General features: G+C 48.3%; 1 protein-coding gene across 5 annotated transcripts in view; it reads left to right on the top strand.

The window, feature by feature from the left end:
• The first annotated feature begins 2,882 nt into the window (after positions 1–2,882).
• The window catches only part of LOC146422988 (putative selection and upkeep of intraepithelial T-cells protein 1 homolog), a 166,504-nt gene continuing 149,279 nt past the window's right edge, over positions 2,883–20,107 (top strand). Inside the window, exons 1-7 of one of the 5 annotated variants that reach the window (XM_085045588.1) lie at positions 2,883–2,998; positions 6,817–6,915; positions 7,469–7,810; positions 10,338–10,613; positions 10,949–11,050; positions 11,726–11,788; positions 12,848–18,413. In XM_085045588.1, the coding sequence (XP_084901714.1) occupies positions 6,855–6,915; positions 7,469–7,810; positions 10,338–10,613; positions 10,949–11,050; positions 11,726–11,788; positions 12,848–13,101 (1,098 nt within the window). In that variant the 5' untranslated portion in view covers positions 2,883–2,998; positions 6,817–6,854 and the 3' untranslated portion in view covers positions 13,102–18,413. Of the gene's footprint in view, positions 2,999–4,336; positions 4,500–6,816; positions 6,916–7,468; positions 7,811–10,337; positions 10,614–10,948; positions 11,051–11,725; positions 11,789–12,847; positions 18,414–20,107 lie in introns of those variants that run through there. The other 4 variants (XM_085045587.1, XM_085045586.1, XM_085045585.1 and 1 more) reach the window with 4 other exon arrangements.

The following is a 20,107-nucleotide window of genomic DNA, read 5'->3' as shown; positions in this document are numbered from 1 at the left end:
TTCAGCAGAAAACAGAAGTTGCAATTTCTGGGCAGCACAAATGCAAGTGCCCTTCCCTGTGCCAGGAGCCAACCCCACTTCAGCCAAGCCCAAGTGACAGTGATGGCAGTAAAGCCCCCCTTTAGAGTGTCTCCTTGGAAGATTCTTTGTATTTTTCCTTGTCCCACAGCTCTGACCTGCACTTATGTTCCTCCTGCTCAGTGTGGGAGCTCTAGAGGCACAATGGGAGGACTGAGAGAGCCCTTGGGTTGTTCCACTGAGTGCGACATGCAGCCATTAGGTCAAACCAGAGCACCACTTTGGGGGAGGCTGGAGAGGGCATGCTGGACCCATCTGGCTACTCAGGCCAGCACTGACCATCCTTCTCTGATCTCACCCTCTGACAGCAAAGAGACCTCAGGGAGGAAGTTCTGTGGCTGTGCACATTCACCACAGCTCTATGGGCTGCAAGTCTGAAGAGTCTGCAAGTGCAATTTGAAAGTTAGTATCTTCTGGCAGCAGCCATGACAAACTGTCCTACCAGCAGGTACATAGGTAACATGTGGGTCCTGGCCATTGAGAGTTTGCAATCACCCCCTGCCTTTTAAAATCAAGTGTGAAATCATGTCATTAATAGTCCATTAATAGGTTTTCATCGCACTGTGAGATAAAAACAACCACTCTAACACATGTAAAGATCCTTATCATTTACAGACCACTGAAATAAAACAGCAAAAGGTTGAAACTTACTAGCAACTGTGGCAAGACAAACGTGTATATCAGGGTCCCATCTTCAACACTGGCTCTGCTCCAGGTCCTGAGCACAATTCATAAGGGCTTTTATAGCCTCCGGGATTAATTGTCGCTGAGAATCCAGATGGGGATTTCCCTTGAGCAATTCAAACAAGGGGTGTTGTAACAAGAACAACATTCCTTTTTTCAGAACACATTAATGTATTAATGTTGTTGACGGTGTGCAGCTTGGCCGCTGTGCTCGATGCGCAGCCAAACGTGGCTGCCATGGCTGTGTCCACTTCCTCTGCTGCTTTCCTCGATAGCAAGAGGTCTGGTGGCTCAGTGGCTGCCATCAGTTGCAGCCCAGGGCACCCACATGGACCACAGATGTGCACAGGTCAGCTGACTTGTAGCCAGGCACCGCCACTTCAGAGGAGTCCACTGAGCCCACCAGCCACCGACAGGCTGCCACTTGCAGCATGGGCAGTGGGGGAAGCACCCATAGTGCACTGGGCAGTGCAGGGCATTGGCTGCTGACAGGGCTGTTTGGAGCACTCTACTACCGCTGCTCCTCTCCTATGGGCCCCATTCGCCCTCTTTCATTGTGTCCTCCCAACATTTCCACCAGTGCTGTGCTACACCATCACCGTCCCACCAGTGCTGTGCCCCAGCATTATCGTTCCAAGGAGTGTACAAATCTCCTACTTGTTTGGGATCTGAGGGGCTGGAGTCAAAAGGACAGAATGGGTCAGGATTTTCATGAAGGTCAAGCAGCACTGTAGGGGATGGGCTGATCTCAGAATCATCCAGTATGTAGAAAGTGGGTGCGAGCAGGGCCAGGGGCTCAGGGGAATTGGTTGCTGAAGTCACAAAGTGGTGTACTTCCGTGGGGTTTTCTTTAAGAGTTGCCACTACAGTCCCCCATGTGACAAGGTGCCTGCAGGCATCGGCATTGCCATTCCTGGCAATATCAAAGGGTTTCTGTCCTACTGCCTGCCAGGTTTCCAATTGAAAAATCTCAGAAGGGAATACTTTTACATGCGTGGACACCCAGTCCAGCACAGCACCTAATTTAGCATTGGAGATGTCTGCATTTTGCGGATACAGGAACCAAAATAGAAGGTCTACTCCCTATGGAGCTGTGTTGTGGAAGTGGGAACTTGTGGAAGTGTGTTGTGGCTTGTGAGCTGGAACCCTTGAGAAGTTTGTTGTGGGAGTTGAGAGCTATTAAAGTGTACTGTAAAAATGAAGGGCATGTTAGCCAACACTTTTTGAGTCTAAACTGTGGGATCAGACTGTGGGATATTGTACCATAAAGCACACGAGCTCCCTGACACATGATCTGGTGTCTTTTGTTCAGCCTGACGAGAATTTACAGCCCATGTTGCACCCCAACCAATGGATTGTGACACTTGTCCAGAAGGCTGATGTGAGGGTCACTATAAAAAGTCTCCCTATAACCGAGGAAAGCTTCATCGACCATCTTTCTGTCATCCATACCACAGGTGTAAAAGGATATGGAATTAGTTAGAGAGGACTTTCCCAATATCACATAATTCCTATATTACAGGAATACAGTGAACTTTCAGCAGTATTTCAAGGAAGAAACAGCTGGGAAAAGTAACAAGAAGAGGCAAATATAGTGGGAATCCCTGTTTCTAGATGTGACCTTTCAAAAAGCAGAACTGCTCCTCTTTCAAGCTGATTTCTCTAATGGGTGACTATGGATACCTAGAGAAACCCTGCCTTCATTCTCTATGTAACCTGTCAAGAAAACATCAGTATTACAGAAAAATTATCCTTGACCTTCTGGCAGAGCCACACCCCAAGTTAATCTTTACCATTTCATTCCCCATTTCAAACTCTGTTCAAAGTCCATACCCTAAAGAACTGATCATTTCCTCTTTGATCCATAGACTTAACACCTGGACTTCATTCTTATCCGACAACAAGTAAAATTCAGTGCTAATTCTGAAATAAGATACACCTTGTGGGAATTGAGCAGAATCCCTGCTTGTCTTAAACCTCTTCACAACATCAAATCTCCATTTGCACCCATCTTCATGTAACACCAACACAGAGCGGCAGACAAGATGTGATCTTCAGGCAGCAAAGTGACTTTCAGGCACATAAACAGGTCAGCTTCAAAGAAAACAGGTGAGATTCAAACTTCAGAACTGGATTCTTCTGTTCATTTTTCTTCCCATCTGCAGGTGGAAGTTTCTCTGACAAAAAGAAAAATACCTGTCCCAATATCAGTGCTCACCTCTGCTGACTAAGGCAGGTAAGCAGGTCTCTGTTACTTCTTTCTCTCCTGAAGAAGTGGTGAATATTTTGCTGCTGATGGGGTGGAAAGGAACCACTCTTTTCCCTTCATCCCAGCTGTGCACACAGGGACCAGCAAGTTCTTCTCATTCCCCAGGTCTCCTCAGGTTCAGGTGGCAAGAACTGGGAAGGGACACAGCCAGAGCAGTTGACCCAAACTGACCAAAGGGATATTCCAGACCTTATGACATCATGCTCAGTCTCAAAAGTGGGAGGCAGAAGGAAGAAGTGCATGATGTTTGGAGTGATGTTGTTTATCTTCCTAAATCACCATGATGTGTGATGGGGCCCTGCTCTCTTGGAGGTGGCTGAACATCCGCCTGCCCATGGGAAGTAGGGAATTAATTCCTTGGGGGAGGTTTTCTTGTGTGCTTGGCTCTTGCTATCTGTATTAAAGTGTCTTTGTCATAACACACAAGCTTTTTTAGCTTTTACCTGTCCAATTCTCTTCCCAATGCCTCTGGTGGGAAAGCGTGGCTGTGTGGGGCTTGGCTGCTGGTGAGGGTTAAACCACAACATGCTCAGAGAGGAATTAAAAGTGATGGGTAATGGTCTTGAGGGGAGAAAATATGAGATATGGACTGGCCCTCTGGGTCTGGTGTTTATTTCCCCAAGCAGGATTCTACTGCCTTTGGTATCCAGAACTGTCGGTGCCGTCCCAGTAAAACTTAGAAAGGGAGACTGCGGAGCAGAAGAGAAGGATAGAATTCCCCCTCTAGAAAGGGCTGTTGGGCCCAGGGATCCCTTTGGGGAAGTGCTTTAAGGCAATGTTGCGCTGGTGATAACACTGGAATTTCGTTCTCTGGAAGCAAGGCTGGTTCCAAGTCTGGCCACTTGGAACTCTTTCCTGTTGGAAGCTGAAACAGTGTGAAACGGCCTTGATTTTATGGTAACTCAGGATGACAAAACCTCCCAGAGCAACCAGGGATCAGTCGCTCATACAGAAATGATAATAACTTTAAAATTTGCCAATTAGTACCTTGAATGATTGAGGTTGCCAATTCATAAGCAACAAACTTCAAGTCATTGTCTTTGTTCATCCATTAAATCATTTATTTCACAATTCCAGAGCATTCAATGATATTTGCAGATCTCAAAGGTGTTGCAGAGTCAACCAAACTCTGTTTTCCACCCTTCTGGTGTAACACCAATTATTGCCCTCAGTTTTATTGTATTCTGGTGTGTCTGTTTAGCAGTGCTGAGCATGAAGCCTTGGGGGACAGAGAAACCCTTTGTGCATTTGTTTGTTGGACTTTTCAGGCCTATTTTTACATGTCTTCTTTTGAAAACCATTCAGCTTGTTTAGGAATGTGGTTTTGGTCTCTGAAGTAGGAAATGATGATGTGTTAGACAGCAAAGTTTCTTTGGGACCCTCCTTGGATGACAGGAAGATTTTGTAAAAGTTGGATTCAAAAAGACCATGCCACCCGTCAGAAGAACTTTCATTGTTGCTAAATAAAGTGTGTAGGTTCTCAGCATGTTCTGGCTGGAATTCCTGGGTCAGATGTTCCTTTCTTCTGACATTTTCCATTTCTAAGCTTACAGTTGCTGATCCAGAGGGGAACAGGTTCCTACAAGTCCTGTGCCATATCTTCCCCTCCCCAAATGCCTGGTTTGATATCCCAACCCTAATAATATCTGAAACAGCCCCTGAGACCTCTTCTGAAGTGACTAAAGATCATCCTTCTCATCTATAATCAAGATTGACCTGTCTCCCATATTAGCTCTCCAAAGCAGTGCCTCAGAAAAAAATTCATATGGATTTATGTGTTAATTGCCTGAAAAGCACAATCTTATTTCATATCCAAGTGCATGAAAACCCCTGGAGAGCAGAAGCAGCAGAATTAAACATGGCAATTTCCAAAGTTCAGTGCCAGTTGCAGTTTGATATTCAGTGTCCTGAGATGCCTCTATAGTTTATGGAAATGTGGGCAATGTGGTCGGTGGAACTGAGGTTGTGGCCATCTCACCCCAAGACGTTTGGCTTCTTTAATGATGTGAGACTTGCTGTGGTTTAACCTCAGAAAGCCACTAAGTACCACACAGCAGCTGACTCACTCCCTGGCCCCTGGCACCTCTGGGTGGGAAGGAGAATTGATTGAGATAAGAACAACTTACGAACTGAAACAAAGTAAAAAGATAAATATAACAAGAAGAATTTTAAAAAATTGTAATGAAAAGGTGAGAGGCAGAGGGAGAGGAACGAGAGGGAGAGACAGGAATAAAACCCAAACGATGCCCAATATAATTGCTCACCACCCACTAACTGATGCCCAGGCTCTCCCTGAGCAGTGATCACATCCCTTCCTGCCAATTCACCACAGTTTCTATACTGTGTATGACTTTTTGTGATCTGGAATATCTCTGTGGCCTGTTCAGGTCACCTCTCCTGGCCATTATTCCTTCCCAGCTTCTTGTGCAGCTCCTCACTGGCAGAGCAAGAGACACTGAAAAGTCCTTGACTTGGTGTGAGCACAGCTGAGCAACAACTGAAATATCCATGTGTTATCTACATTATTCTCATCCTGAAGCTAACAAAAACCCCCTGGACCAGCTACAAGGAAAAAAATTAACTCTATCCCAGCAAAAACCAGGTGAGAGACCTCACAATGCTCTTTTACCTCCATGTCCCATATACAGAGCTCAGAGCAACCAGCTCAAATGAAAAAGCCTGTGCTGTGGAGATCAGGGTGAAGATGAATCCCCATTGTGATGGGCTTTTGTGAATTGGAAGAAATCCCTCCAGGAGTCTTTTTGTCTCCATAGCAAGTGAAGAGGAAGAATTTGTGATAAAAACCCAGTGAATTGAACACTTTCCCTGTCACTCATGCTTACCCAGCTGGCCAAACATGGCAGGTGTCTTCCCAGGACAAAAATTGTTCCAAAAGAATAAATACTGACACCTGCCTTGATCCACCACCATGCCTGTTCCAACAGCATCTGATTGAGTCAATATATACGTAGCTGTGAGAAATTATGGGACCTTCTTTGAGAAGTAAGGATGTATCCGGACTCTGCAGTGCAGGCTAGTTGACTCCTGCTTGGAGGCCATCAGGATGCCCCACTTTTCTCACTAAAGATGCAATATTGAACATTATTACACTAATAAAGTAATAAAAATATCACACCAAAAGAGTTGCTATGGGAGCTGAGATAAGGGCAGTTAGGCACATCCTGGAAATGTCAAAGTCCATGGAGAGAGCCAGAGGCAGAGAAGGGCAGGATCTTTAGTGTAGTGCAGCAAAGCCCTGGTGCAGCTCCCTAAATGATTTCAGCTGTGTGCTGAGCTGATGCACTGTCACTCTGCAGCCTGATGGTTTCCAGGGAGCAGTAACTTCTGGATAGCAAATTTCATGGATTCCCCTTCCTCCAAGCATGGGCATAGGAGTGGGGAAACCATTTCTTCATGCTTTTCCCCAGTCTCAGAGCATGGACAGAGAGACTTGAGCAACCCAAACCAGAGATTTAAGCTGGTGTGTTAATTAAGGTGTCTGTTAAATTTTTCAGTAGGCAGTGGGGGCTGGGTTAAATTTTCCTCTCTTGCATCCCCTGACACAACTTTCTGGGAGCTTGTTGGACTAAGAGAAGTTCCCAGTATCTACAGGGGTAATTGAGATCTCTGGAAAGCACAAGTTTTCTTTATGTTCAAACTCAACTGTTTGAGCTCTTGGCACCTTCAGAAGTCACAGCTGGTGGCAAGTGCCAGGTGAGAAAGAACAGAGCTGTTTAGGACAGGATTTCCCTTCTTTGCTCACTTCCCTGCGGTGTCTCTTCCAGATCTGCTGTGGGATCATCCCAGATGTGGAACTTCAGGGATGGGGCAGAGGAGATGGCTCCTGTTGGCTCTGGCACTGCTTACAGCCATCCCTCTCTCAGGTAACGCTTCCAGGAGCTGTTCTGCTCCTTTCTGGGGGATTCCAGTCTGCAGAAGATCAGAAGTGCTGGAGCTGAGGGTCATGGTCTCCTTGGCAGCCCTGATCTGAACTCCACAAGAGGCAGAGCTGCCCTGACCCTCTGCTCTTGGGGAATCCAGCCCATTGCAGCTGGAGCTTCTCCCCTTTGGTGGAGCCAGGGAAGCCCTAAGCCAAGGCAGTTCTGCCCTGTCCAGCCCTGCCCCAGCACCAGGAGCATTTCCCTGCCTGCCCTGGCAGTTGGCATTGGCACAGCTGCCCCACTGCTGGTGGCACAGGGCTGCAAAGGAGCAAGGCTGGCTGGGAAGCTGCATGAAATGGCTCTGCACATGCTTTTATGTTTTCTATGTTTTCCCCAAAATAATCCTATCCTGTACAACTTGCATCAGCCTGATTTCTCCCTCTCATCTATTACTTTCATCATTCCCCATTGTTAATCCCAGTCCTCTCTGTCTGTCACACCAGTACACTTTCTGATTGATTTCAGCCAGATTCTCACTCAACTTTGGTTTCCACAGAAAATTTTGAGCTCACCTCTCCTGAGAATGTACTTGGAATTGTTGGCCAGGATACAATCCTTCCTTGCACCATCTCTTCCACAAAGCCACTGGATAACCCTGAAGTGCAGTGGATGAAAATCACAGATGGACACACAGAGGACATCTACACATATGGGCAGTTTGGGGGAGAACCAAGGCAGAAATACCCTGGACGGACATCAGTGCCAAAAGATGGATTTGCCACTGGGAATGTGTCCCTGACACTGAAGAATGTCCAACCAGCAGATGAAGGACTGTACAGTTGCACTGTGACATCCAGGGACTGGGGTGCTGATACAGACACCAAGCTCAGCATTGCAGGTTGGAGACTTTCTGGGCTGGGTGGGGAAGGGGGGAAGCTCCTAAAGAGGGAAAAGAGCTCTCTGAAAGGTCACTGTCCCCTAGCTGATGCCCCTTCATATGACTCAACATGTCACCTCCCCACTCCCAGCAGCCCCTAGGCTCCATGGCAGCTGCCTTTTGATCAACGTGACACTTTATTTCTAAGTCACTGAGAGGTCTGTAAGGAGCCAAGAAAATTCAACCTGTGTGCCAGCATCCAGGAGAGAATGCAGGAACTTGTGATCTCACCAGCCGTGTGAGGTTCATGGCAGCCCTTGTGGTTTTAGGCGAGGCAGGAGCTCTAAACCTGAATATTCCAGGAAACACAGAGCCTGGACTGCACATTTGAAGGCAGCTGCCTCTTGTGGTGAAAAGGAGCAGGAAGGAACAGCTTGGAAAAACTGTAAAGAGCCTGGGGGGAGTTCCTGTGCCAGGAGATGCTCTGCAAGCTCCATGCCCAGCCTGAGCCCTGTTCTGACCCATGTGGGGCTGGTGAGCTGCAATAATCCCTGCTGGGGAGCTGTGAGCCCACCTGAGAGACATCCAAGTGCTCAGCATCCCTGTCTGTGGGACTGATGGCAGTGGGGAACCCCCTGTTGTGACTTCTCAGCTGGGCTAAGGAGATGTTCTGGGCTGCCAGTTCCCCCCAGCTGGACAGTTGGCACCATTTGTGTGCAGGTATTGATAATATCAGGTGGAGTTTGTCAGCCTGGAATCACCAATCAAAACTAGCACAGAATGACAGAATCATGGAATTATAAAATGGTTTGGGTTGGAAGAGACCTTAAAAATCAACTCATTTCAACCTCCTTCTATGGACGGGGATTCCACCCACTAGATCACCCTGTCCAATCTGACCATTTAACATTTCCAGGCTCCTATTTATTCATGCTAAAAGAAGGATATATACCATACACCTTCTCCCTGCTGGCTTCATGAAATAGTGGGGAGCTGAGATGCAAACCGATCCCACACTGGAGCTCTTTCTCAGCCAAAGCAGATCTGGCATTTGTTGCTGTCAGGGTTTGACTCTGGCTAAATGCCAGGCACCCCTGCTCTCTCCAGCCTCAGACGTGCAGGAGAGGGTAAAGAAAAAAATCTGTTACACTGGATTCAAGAGCTGAGTGAGATAGGACACTGGTAAGAGGACACACAGAAAACAGACAAACAGGCTCCAAACATAAAGTTGCAAAGTGATTTAATTACCTAACAGAGTTGGAGGATAAATGAGTGGTAAAAATAAACTTTTCAGACACCATTTGTTCACTCACCTCCCTCTCTTTAAAGACACCATTTTTCTACTCACCTCCCTCCCTCCTTCCAACCAACAGCTTGGGTAGGGGGCAGGGTATGGGGTAGTTTCTTAGTCTATAAAATCTATTCATCACTACAAATCTTCTACTACAAACACTGTTTCTCTGCTCAACCCTCTTCCTCTTAAGACACTGTTTCTCTGCTCACCCCTGTCCCTCTTTCTAACCAACAGCACAGGGGAGGGACAGGGTAAGGGGTTCTTTTTCTTTGGTCAATCCATCAGGGAGAGGGGTCCTCTACTTAGCCATGTGGTCCCTCCTACAAGACACAGTCCTCTGTGAATTCTTTGGTGTGGGTCCAATCTCACAAGCAGCATCCCGCCCCAATTCTGCTGCAACGTGAGTTCTTGTGTCCATGGGATGCAGACTCTCCCAAACCGAGGCCAGGCTGCTTCCATCCCAGGTGCAAGGCTTTTCTCTCCCTTGCAAGGCCTTTGCAGCTTCAGCTCTTTATATGAGACGCCCACTGGATCACAGCTTCTTCCAGGCATCTACCTGCTCCTCTGGCGTGGGCACCTCCCCACGGGCTGTGGATGGATTTCTGCATCTTTGTGGACTCCATGGGCTGCAGGGGGACAACCTGCTCCCCCCATGGTCTTCACCACAGCTAGCAGAGGGTTTTCAGCTCCGGTGCCTGGAGCACCTCCTCCCCTGGCATCTCCACTGACCTTGGTGTCTCTATGCTGCTCTCCCTTTACATATTTTTACCTCCTCCTTCTCCTCTAGCTAAAAAGAAGTGTGTGACTACTTTGTTTTGATTTTTTCTTAAATATGTTTTCACAGAGGCATAACTAGCACCTCCAATTGGCCCACACTTGGCTAGCAGCATGTCCATCACTTTCAGAGCAATCAGAGATTGGCTCTGCTAGACTTGGTGAAAAACTTCCAGAACCTTTACTCAGGACACACAGGAGCTATCTTTGTGCCACTCTCCACCCCTCAGACACTTCTTCAAGCCTACTACAACAGCTTTTGAGGGGTTTAAATTTCTCTTAGATGATAAAAATACCTTGCTGATATTCTGGGCTAAGCAAAACCACCACAGTTGCAGAGGGAGTGTGGGGTATCAGAAATATCATTGCAAATGTTGGGTTAAAGTCTCACAGAAACTGGCATGAAACTGTGGGTTAAGCAAGTGCCGTGAGCTGCTTTCATGGAAACTTCTCCCACTAACAAACTCTCTTGCCTTTAAGGTACTGGTGAAGTGTTCGTTGAAATTCTGGGCCCCCAAGGGCGAGGGCTGGAGCTTGGCTGCAGATCACAGGGATGGTTCCCCAAACCTACTGTCCAGTGGGTCACTGAGGATGGACAGGGTCTGTCTCCGGACACTGAAATACAGCAGGACAGCAAGAAACTCTTCAGTGTGCAGAGTCGAGTCACAGTTACAGGAGAGCAAATGGGAAAAGTCACCTGCCAAATCCTGAACCCCCTGGTGCAGGTGGAGAAGAAAACGACTGTTAGTCTCTCAGGTGAGTCCTCTTGTCTCCAGAAGTCTTTGCTGGAGCCCTTAGGAGCCCTGTGAGGTCTTTCCAGTGCCAGGGAAGGTGCCAGCTCTCCAGTCCAGCCAGACCCATCCCAGAGCAGCTGGGGGCACTGCAGGCAGGACAGGTTGCAGCAAGAAATGAGCAGGGTCCCTCTTGCCCCACATGCTATGCACATCCCTAGGGAAGACAGGCTCTGCCCACCCCTACAGGGACTGTCACTATTTCTCCATTAATCTCCAAAGAACTGTTTATGTGGGTACTCACTTTTGGAGGAAATGTTGACTATTATCCAATGACACTCAGATATTTTCTTTTCACAGATGCTGCTTTTTCACATGTGTCTCCATTTGTCCCTGCGTTCTGGACAATGCTCACTTTATTCCTTCTCGCATTGGTTGCTGTTGCTGTTCTGGCATTTCGAGGTAAGGGCTCTTGGTTCCCAGGACCTCATGTTTTCAGAAGTGAGGCTGTGGGAGATCATGAAGGCATGGCAGATGGGGCTGTGGCAGACACCTCTGGGCATTGGCAGAGCCCACCTGACCAGGCCATGTTGGTGACATTGGCAGAGGCTCCTGGGGACATTTGGAGTGTCCTTATACCTGGTTCACACTGGAGTAGCTCTCACCTGGCTGGGGGTTTCATCTCTGCAGCACCACTGGGAGATACAAACCTGACCTCTCTGGAGCCAGGAGTGTTCAGCAACTGTTTGGATGAAGCCCTGAATGCTCCGCTTGGTTGTCAGGACAGATCTTGCTCTCAGCAGAGGACCCCACTGCACACATCCTGAGCTCCTTCCCACCCCGAGCAGCTCTGCCATGTGCTGACAGAGGCAAAACCAAAGTCCCAATCCAAGCCTGAAGAACCTGACTGACTTGTGAAGGAATCTCCAGGCATGAAGGAGAGGTGTCAGGAGAGGTTCTGGCAGAAGAAGGGCAGGAGTAGAACAATTCCTGTGTGGGGTGACAGGAGGGGAAGGGGCAGTGTGAGGCCCAAGGAACCTCCCTGTGAAAGCCAATGTGGTGCTGCAGAGCCTTGGGCTGTGATGTGTCACTGCAGAGGGAAGCAGTTGATATTTTTCACTTTAACCTCTCTTGCAGGCAAGAATAACCGAATTTCATGGATTTCCTGTAGGGGTACAAGAGAGACACCTTCCCATGCAGGTGAGTGCCAGGACTTACCCACAGAAAGTAGAAACGAAACACTGCCTAAAAAGAAGATCCAGAGGCCTGTTCTGTGTGAGGGCCCAGTGCAATGATATCAAACTATCCCATCGCCCCAGAAATTACCACTCCAGAGTCCTCCAGCAAGTCCTTTGTTATATTTCCCATCCCATGCAGATGTCCAGAACCCCAGGCTCTCAGGGTGCAGAGGTGCCCAAGCACTGGGCTTTTCCAAGCACATACCAGGACAGCCTGGACTCTGCTGGATCCCATCCTCCCTGGGTTCTAAGGCCAGCTGTTCTCCTGCCCCTGCTCTTTCCAGCTGGGATGCTGGCAGGGGAATGTTCTTCCCTCAAGGAACACTTTGGCAATTAGTATGGCCTGGGCTATCCCACATGGCCAGGCCATTGGGCAGTGAGGAGGCCATGGAGTTCCTTTCAGTCTTCCTCACCAGCAGCTCAGTAGCTCCAAGCCTGTGTTTAGAAGGACTCACAGTGGTGCTGAGACTCCTTTCAATAGACAAAAGCTGTAAGAGGAAAAAAGTCTTGATGTCAAGAAGGGAAACAAGCTGCAGGAGTGAGGCCAAGGCTCCTTCCAAAACAAAACTCTTGGTGGAAAAGGACTTGAAAGCCAGGTGATAAGTAATGGTGCTCACAGGTGTGTCAGCATGTGAATTTGCTGTCCCTGTTTTTCAGGGATGAGTGAGTTCTTTTCCAGGAATTCTGAGTTAGAAAGGATTCTCTGAAGAAAGAGAAGTCTGGAATATACAAATTAGTAACAGGGGAATGAGGGAACTGCATCTGAGTTTCCTGCTGTATGCCTGCATAAAGAAAGAAGTTAAAATGAAAACATTCCCAGTTTGTTCCTCCATTTGAAGGTGTAATTCCTGTGAGGTGAGAATTTATCAGGCAGGAAAAGGAAGGAACAGTAAGATCCTAGTAAGAGAGCCTCAAGGAGACAATTTGAAACAGAGGTTTTGAGCATCCACAGGGCAGATGAGTGGTGTGCCCTAAAATGAGCCAATGTCAGTATCCATGTAATTCCTATGTTTTTTCACAGGAAGGACAGAGAAGGCAAATACCACAGGGGCCCTTGAACCCATGTTGCAGAATAACCATCAGCAGCTCTCCCAGCAAATTCAGACTCTGCAGGAAGCTTTCCAAAAGACGCAGGAAGCTTTCCAAAAGATGCAGGAAGCTTTCCAAAAGACGCAGGAAGCTTTCCAAAAGATGCAGGGCTCCAAACTGCATGAACTTCAGCTCCTTAGAGCAGACCTGAAGAATGAACAAGGTGAGCAGGACCGTTCCCAGTAGGCCTTTAACTCTCTGAAGGCAAAAGCTGCTCTCTAGGCAAATCGCCATGTGATCTCATATTCCACAGCTCCTTAAAGTGGATGGGAAGGACAGCTCTTACAAGGGGAACATCTTTTTTGCTCCTCGAAGCTGAAACACCTCCATGTTGAAGTGCTCTCTGCAGGGGTCAAGGTCTCTCTTCTCTCCCTCATCTTTGAAGGCAGTGTGTACTGTGGGCCCTCCATGACCCAAGATTTGCTAAAGGTGTCCACCTGCACATCCTCCTATCTGTTCACCTTCCTCAGAACAGAGATGTGTCTCTGTGGTGGTTTTTATTGGCCCAAAACATCAGCAAGGTATCTTTAACATCTAGGAGAAATTTGAACCCCTCAGAGGCTGTTGTAGTAGGCCTGAGGAAGTGTCTGAGAGGTGGGGAGTGGCACAAAGATTGCTCCTGTGTGTCATGTGTGAAAGTTCTGGAAGTTTTTTCATCAAGTCTAGCAGAGCCAGTCTCTGATTGCTCTGAAAGTGATGGACATACTGCTGGCCAAATCTGGGCCAATTGGAGGTGCTAGTTACGCCTCTGTGAAAACATATTTAAGAAAAAATCAAAACAAGGTAGGCAAGCCCTTCTTTGTGGTTAGAGGAGGAGGAGGAAGTAGAGGTAAAAATATATGGAGGGAGAACAGCATGGAGAGGCCAAGGTCAGTGAAGAAGCTGGGGAGGAGGTGCTCCAGGCGCCAGAGCTGAAAACCCTCTTCTAGCCATGGTGAAGGCCATGGGGGGAGAAGCAGTCCCCCTGCAGCCCATGGCATCCACAAGAATGCAAAAATTCACCTACAGCCCATGCCAGCACGTGAATGCCTGGAAGAAGCTGTAAACCAGTAGGAGTCTCATCTAAAGAGTTAAAGTTGCAAAGGCCTTGCAAGGGTAAGAAAGGCCTTGCTCCTGACATGGAAGCAGCCTGGCCTTGGCTCGGGAGTCTGTACCTTATGGACAAAGAGACTCATGTTGCAGCAGAATTCGGGCGAGATGTTGCTCGTGAGATTGGACTCATGCCAAAGAAGTTCCCAGAAGACTGTCTTCAGTGGGAGGGACCATGTGGCTAAGTAGAGGACCCCTCTCCCTGATGGACGTACCAGAGAAAAAACCCCCTTACCCTGCCCCCTGCCCATGTTGGTTTGGAGAGAGGGAAGGGGGGGTGAGCGGAGAGACTGCTTCTTAAGAAGGAGGGGGTGAGAGCAGAGAAACTGTCTAGAGGGAGAGAGAGATAAGTAGAGATAAAGAGTAGTAGAAGAATTGTGGTGATGAATAGATTTATTGACTTGCTTTATGGACTAAAAAAATACCCCACACCCTGCCCCCCTACCCGAGCTGTTAGTTAGAAAGAGGAAAGCGGGTGAATAATAAAATGGGTTCATAAGAGGGAGGGAGGTGAGTGAACATGGTGTCTGAAGAGCTTATTTTTACCTCTCATTTATCCTCCGACTCAGTTAGGTAATTAAATCACGTTGCAACTTTAAGTTTGGAGCCTGTCTGCCCTTTTTTTCCGTGCATCCTCCTACCAGTGTCCTATCTCACTTAACTCATGAAATTATTGTGCGTTTTTACAGTTTTTTTCTTCCCCTCTCCTGCATCTCCGCAGCAGGAGAGAGCAGAAGTGCTTGGCATTTAGTCCAGGTCAAAACCCCAACAGTCTCCCACAGCCCATGGATGTTGTTTGGAGTGATGGAGGAGGACGTTCCTAACCTTCCTTCCTGCCCATCAGGCCTTTGCCCAGCCCTTGGGAAAGCTCACAAGGCCTGTGCTCTTTTCACAGCCCTCCAGCAGTCAATCCATCCAAAGTAGTTCTAAGGAGCTGGGAGGGTCTTCGTTCTCCTCTTTCCAGAGCCCATGTGCCCCTGAACCCTGGGAGTTGGACACTTCAGGGAGGGAAGGAGCATAGGAGGGTGAGAGCCCCAGATGGAGCTGTTGTGGTTTGAGCCTAGCCAAATGCCAGGCACCTACAACATCTGCTGACTCGCTCTCCCCTGCCATAGCTGGGTAGAGGAGAGGAAAAAAAGTTAACACCCACAGGGCTCATGGGATGAGATAAGGAACAGGGAGAAAACATTCTAAGGACAAAACAGGCCCATCCTAAAGTTACAAAGTGATTTATTACTAACAGTCAGTGGAGGATAATGAGAAGTAAAACAAACCCTTAAGACACTGTTTCTCCACTCTCCCCCTCCCTCCTTCCCACAAAGAGTGCAGGGTGGGGCAGGGTGTGGGGGTTTAGGCCAGTCCATCACCAAAACCTTCTTCCACTGCTCAGTGAGTGGAGTCCTTCCCCTGCATTGCTGTGTCCCTTCCATGGGAGACAGTTCTCTGCAAACTCCTCCAGCATGGGTCCATCTCATGAGCAGCAGCACACATGCATGCTGCTGCAACGTGAGCCTCCTCCCACGGGCAGACAGTCTTCCCAAACTGCTGTGGTGTGGGGTCCCTTGTCCACAGGGTGCAGACCTCTGAGGACAGGCTATTCCATCCTGGGAGCAAGGCCTCTCTCTCCACTGGGACTCCCACTAGACCATAGCCTCCTCCAGACATTCACTTGCTCTAGTGTGGGCACCTCCCCACAGGCTGGGGGTCAATCTCTGCAACGCCCTTGGACCCCATGGGCTGCAGGGAGACAACCTCTTCACCATGATACTCACCGTGGTGGGCAGAGGATTTTTGGCTCTGGCGCCAAGAGCACCTCCTCCCCCACCTTCTCCACTGACCTTGGCATCTCCATGGTGTTTTCCCTCACATATTCTTACCTCCTCCTCTAGCTAATAAGAAGTGTGTCCTCACATTGTTTTGATTTCTTCTTAAATATGTTTTCACAGAGGTGTAACTAACATCTCTATTTGGCTCAGGCTTGACCAGCAGCATGTCCATATCTTCAGAACCTTCAGAGATTGGTTCTGCTGGACATGGTGGAAAAATTCCAGAACATTCACACAGAACACACAGAAGCCATCTTTGTGCCACTCTGTCACGGTCCACTTATAAGCAGACGTGTGATGGTTTGTGCTGGCTATGATCTCAGAGTGCAAAAAGAAAAGAAAGCATTAAAATTCAACAAATCAAGGGAGTTAAATTTCAATCCAAAGAGGAACTTTATTAATTTTGTGCGTAAAGCAGCCTGCTAGAGAGAGAGAAAAAATTGGGGAAAGATAGGGAGAAATGGGAAGAAAAGGGGTATATAATTACCACCATGGGTCCACAGATGTCCGGTCTCTTTGGGGGTCCCATCCAGAAGGTGTTCCTCTGCCTCTTTGTCAATCAATGTGATCTCACAGTGGGGAAGATCTTCAGAATTCAGCTGCTTCAGAGCTGCTATTTATGATAGTTGATACACCTGGTTCTTCCTTACGACCCACCTTTGATCCCCCTTAGTTCTTGTGGAGATATGCCAAACTCTACTTGGTAGGCCACACATGCCAAGAGAGCAGTGTCCAAGGCATGGTCGCCTTTGTAGGCAGGTTTTCTCACAATAGCAGTTAGCAGAGAGTCCGTGGGTTTGTTGTCCCATTTTGCATCATGGATCTTTCACAATGGTGGGTGTCAGGGCGACGAGTGCAAAGCCTTCATCACGTACCAGCTTTAGCAGGTGCAAGGCCTTTGTTCTGTACCAGCCTAGGCAGGTACAAAGCATTCATTCCGTACTAGCTTAGGCAGGTAGAAAGAATTTGTTCTGTAACAGATCTGCGCAGGTACAAAGCATTTGTTCCCTACCAGCTTTGGGCAGGTACAATGCATCCACTCCACACCAGCTTTGGGAGGTACAAAGCATTCTCTGTGTACCAGCTTAAGTCCTGCACCTGTGGTTTCTGATGAGAAATGTTGAGACAGAACTCAATTCTTTGATCGACCCTTACCACCTACTAGCAAAAACCGGGCTAAGAAACACTAACTCATGAACACAGGGGTACATTTTCTCCCAATCCCTCAGCCATTTCTTCAGGCCTACCACAACAGCTTTTGAGGGGTTTAATTTCTCTTAGTATCAGCTAAAGATACCTTGCTGATTGTCTTGGTTTGAAAGACAGGTGTCTGCTAAGAGAATGTGACCCCCTTTCCCTCCAAATTATTTTAACTTCTGAATCAAGGGCTTTCGGACAAAGATATGTGTTGTGATACAAACTGCAGTTTCCCCACCCCTTTTCTTCCTTATATGTCTGCCCTTCTTACATTGTCCTGTTTTGCCCCCATCCCTGGTCTTGGCCACTCCCTCAGGTTTTCCCTATTGGTTCCTGGACCCTAACTCTGCCCATGTACTGCCCCTGTGCCCAGAGATCACTGGGCCAATGTGCTGTCCCTGCCCCCCTGTCTCTATAGAAAACCCCTGGCCCTCTGCCATGATGATGTCTTTGCACCAGGGATGTCTTTGCATTGGAGGTCTTTGCCCATGAGGTCTCCTGGACTCTGGGAGGTCTTTGGCCTCTGGTGGACCATGTGAATAAACAACTCCCATGGTCACTATGCATAGACCCTTCTCGCCTCCTTTCCTGTCATTGTGTTGCGAACAGCACTCAAAACCAGAGCTAGCCTGTGGCTCCCTGGCCAGTGTAAACGCAGTGATCAGCCTTTGAAGGGAGGGTTTGGTGCACTAAGGCATTTACCCAGACTGGGCAGAGAGGCTCTCTGGTAAAGTCTGCCAATTGCCATATCATCACAGTAGAAAGAACTCATAACCACAACAGATATGGGGAAAGGAATAACAGTTCTTTACTAGTGTCTAAAACAGAATAAACAAGCAACAACACGAATAGCAACAACAAACAAAAAAAAACCCAGAAAACCCAGTGACAGATGTCCCTGGGCTGCCAAGCACTTTCCCGTTTGGTGTAATCACAGTCACAACCAGCAGGGGTGCTGTTGAGCTCCCAGCCAGGCAGGGCAGGTGCGATGACTCTTGAGCAGCTGCAGGTGGCACTATGGCGTGAGGTCAGGTCTGTCTCACGGGGTTGATAATGGCGGGTGGGCTGGGCAGGAGGGGCTGCACACAGCAGAGAGCTCAGAGCAGCGAGCTGGAATGGCAGGAATGGCTCACCCAAGCTAGCCAGCAAGGTGGCAGGAACTCCACTGTTACGGCAGACACCGCAGTGGGTTCTGGTGAGCGAGGCAGGGGCAGCAACAGCCGGACTCCTCCGCAGTTGTTACAAAAGTGCAGCTGGGCAGGCGTGTGCTCTTGGCGGGGAAAACGGGTTGGGATACTGTGCCTTTTTTCCCAAGCAAGAGCTCACCCAGCCAGGAACAGAAGGCAGTGCATGGTTGGACGTCCCGCGGTCACAGCCAGAAGCAAAGCAGCCATATCCCTGGGGCAGTGCCAGGGCCTCCCTGGGGGCAGCATTGTGAGCCCAGGGGCTCCTCAGGGCAGGGCCAGAGTGCTGGAGCCTTCTGTGCCAGGCATGAGGGTGGCTGCCAGTGAAGGAGGGCTGGCAGGGACTGAGCCCCCAGGTCTGTCAGGGCACTTGGCCAGGGAAATCCCAACTCAACCCTGCGCACCCCACCCCAGGGAGGTCCTGCACAGGCCCCTGTGTGGGGCTGGGCAGTGTCTGGGCAGGGCACTGTCAATGGACCTCAGGCAGTCTCCCCAACACAAAGGAGACTTCAGAGATGGGGGAAATGGAGACAGGTCCCTGCTCAGAGTGACAGGCAAATCCTCTCCTGGTTTCCCTCCCATTCTTAGAGGACACTACTGAACAGGCAGGAACCTCTAAAAAATTGAGGGCCTGGAACATGATGAGGTAGCTGTACACCATCTGTCAGAAACTGAAGTGTTGTGGTGTATTGCTTAAACATTTTTATGAAGGTCTTTTGGGTTGTGTCTTGGATTGAAAGACAGGTGTCTGCCACGGAAGGCGGGAACCTCCCTTGCTACACAGAATACGACCCCCCTTCCCTCTGAATTATTATAACTTTGAAATTAAGGGACTCTCAGGGAAGATATGGGAAAAGGAATAACAATTCTTTACTAGTATTTACAACAAGCCAAACAAGCAACAACAGTAGCAACAACAAACAAAACCAGAAAACAAGTAACAGCCTTCTCTGGGCTGTTACACACCCTCCCCTTTGGTGCAGTTATGGTCACAGCCAGAAGGGGCGATGTTCGGCTCCCAGCAGGGCAGGTGCCATGATTCCCCCGCGGCTGCAGGGGGCGCTGTGGCACAAGCTCAGTTGTGTCTCCCTCACACGGTAATGGTGGCTGGGCTGGATGGAGGGATGGGCTGTAGGAGGGACCTCAGACCAGTAAGCTGGAACAGCTGGGCTGGCTCACCTGGGGTAGCAAGCAAGAGGTGGCAGGAACTCTGCAGCTGTAGCAGGAGCCGCAGGTATCCTGGCAGGCACAGGGTGTTACGTTACGTTATAAATGAAGTAATGGAGTTGGCTTTCATAAAGGGTTATGAGGTATTTGTTATGGGTAATCATTAATGGTTGTGTATATGTTATGGTTAGCTCTGCTGATTTGTTATGGTTATGTGTTAATGGTTGTGTATATGTTATGGTTACTTCTGCTAATTTGTTATGGCTAATTGCTAAATGTTATGGTTACCTCTACTGATTTGCTGTGGCTAATTGTTAAATGTTATGGTTACATCTATTGATTTGCTATGGCTAATTTTTAAACCTTTATGATTTGTTGTGGCTAAGTGTTAAATGTTATGGTTATATGTTCCTGTTAAAAGTTTTGTTTAGTTAAGAAAGGGGAGAGAAGTGGGTGTTAATTAGCATAAGCGGATAGCTGTGCAAGCAGCTAACCTGTCAGAAGACCCTAGAAATGATGAGCCAATGAGGACTGAAGACAACGAGCCAATTGGAGCACCTTATGGAGGCGGAGTTAGGAGGTTATAAAAACTGTATCCCCCTGAAATGGAGGTGTGCCTCTGGCTTCCCCATGTCGGTTGCTAAACAACCAGCACTGTTCCCTCTTCTTTGTGGAACGAGTTTTTCGTTTTTTCTTCTATTGTCTTTTTTGTTAATAAATGTTTAAAAC

The sequence above is a fragment of the Lichenostomus cassidix genome, unplaced genomic scaffold, assembly GCF_008360975.1.
Source record: "Lichenostomus cassidix isolate B80296 unplaced genomic scaffold, HeHo_3.0 HiC_scaffold_38, whole genome shotgun sequence".
Lineage (NCBI taxonomy): Eukaryota > Metazoa > Chordata > Aves > Passeriformes > Meliphagidae > Lichenostomus > Lichenostomus cassidix.
Note: the sequence above shows the minus strand (reverse complement) of the source record. Positions and strands in the feature narration are given on the sequence as shown.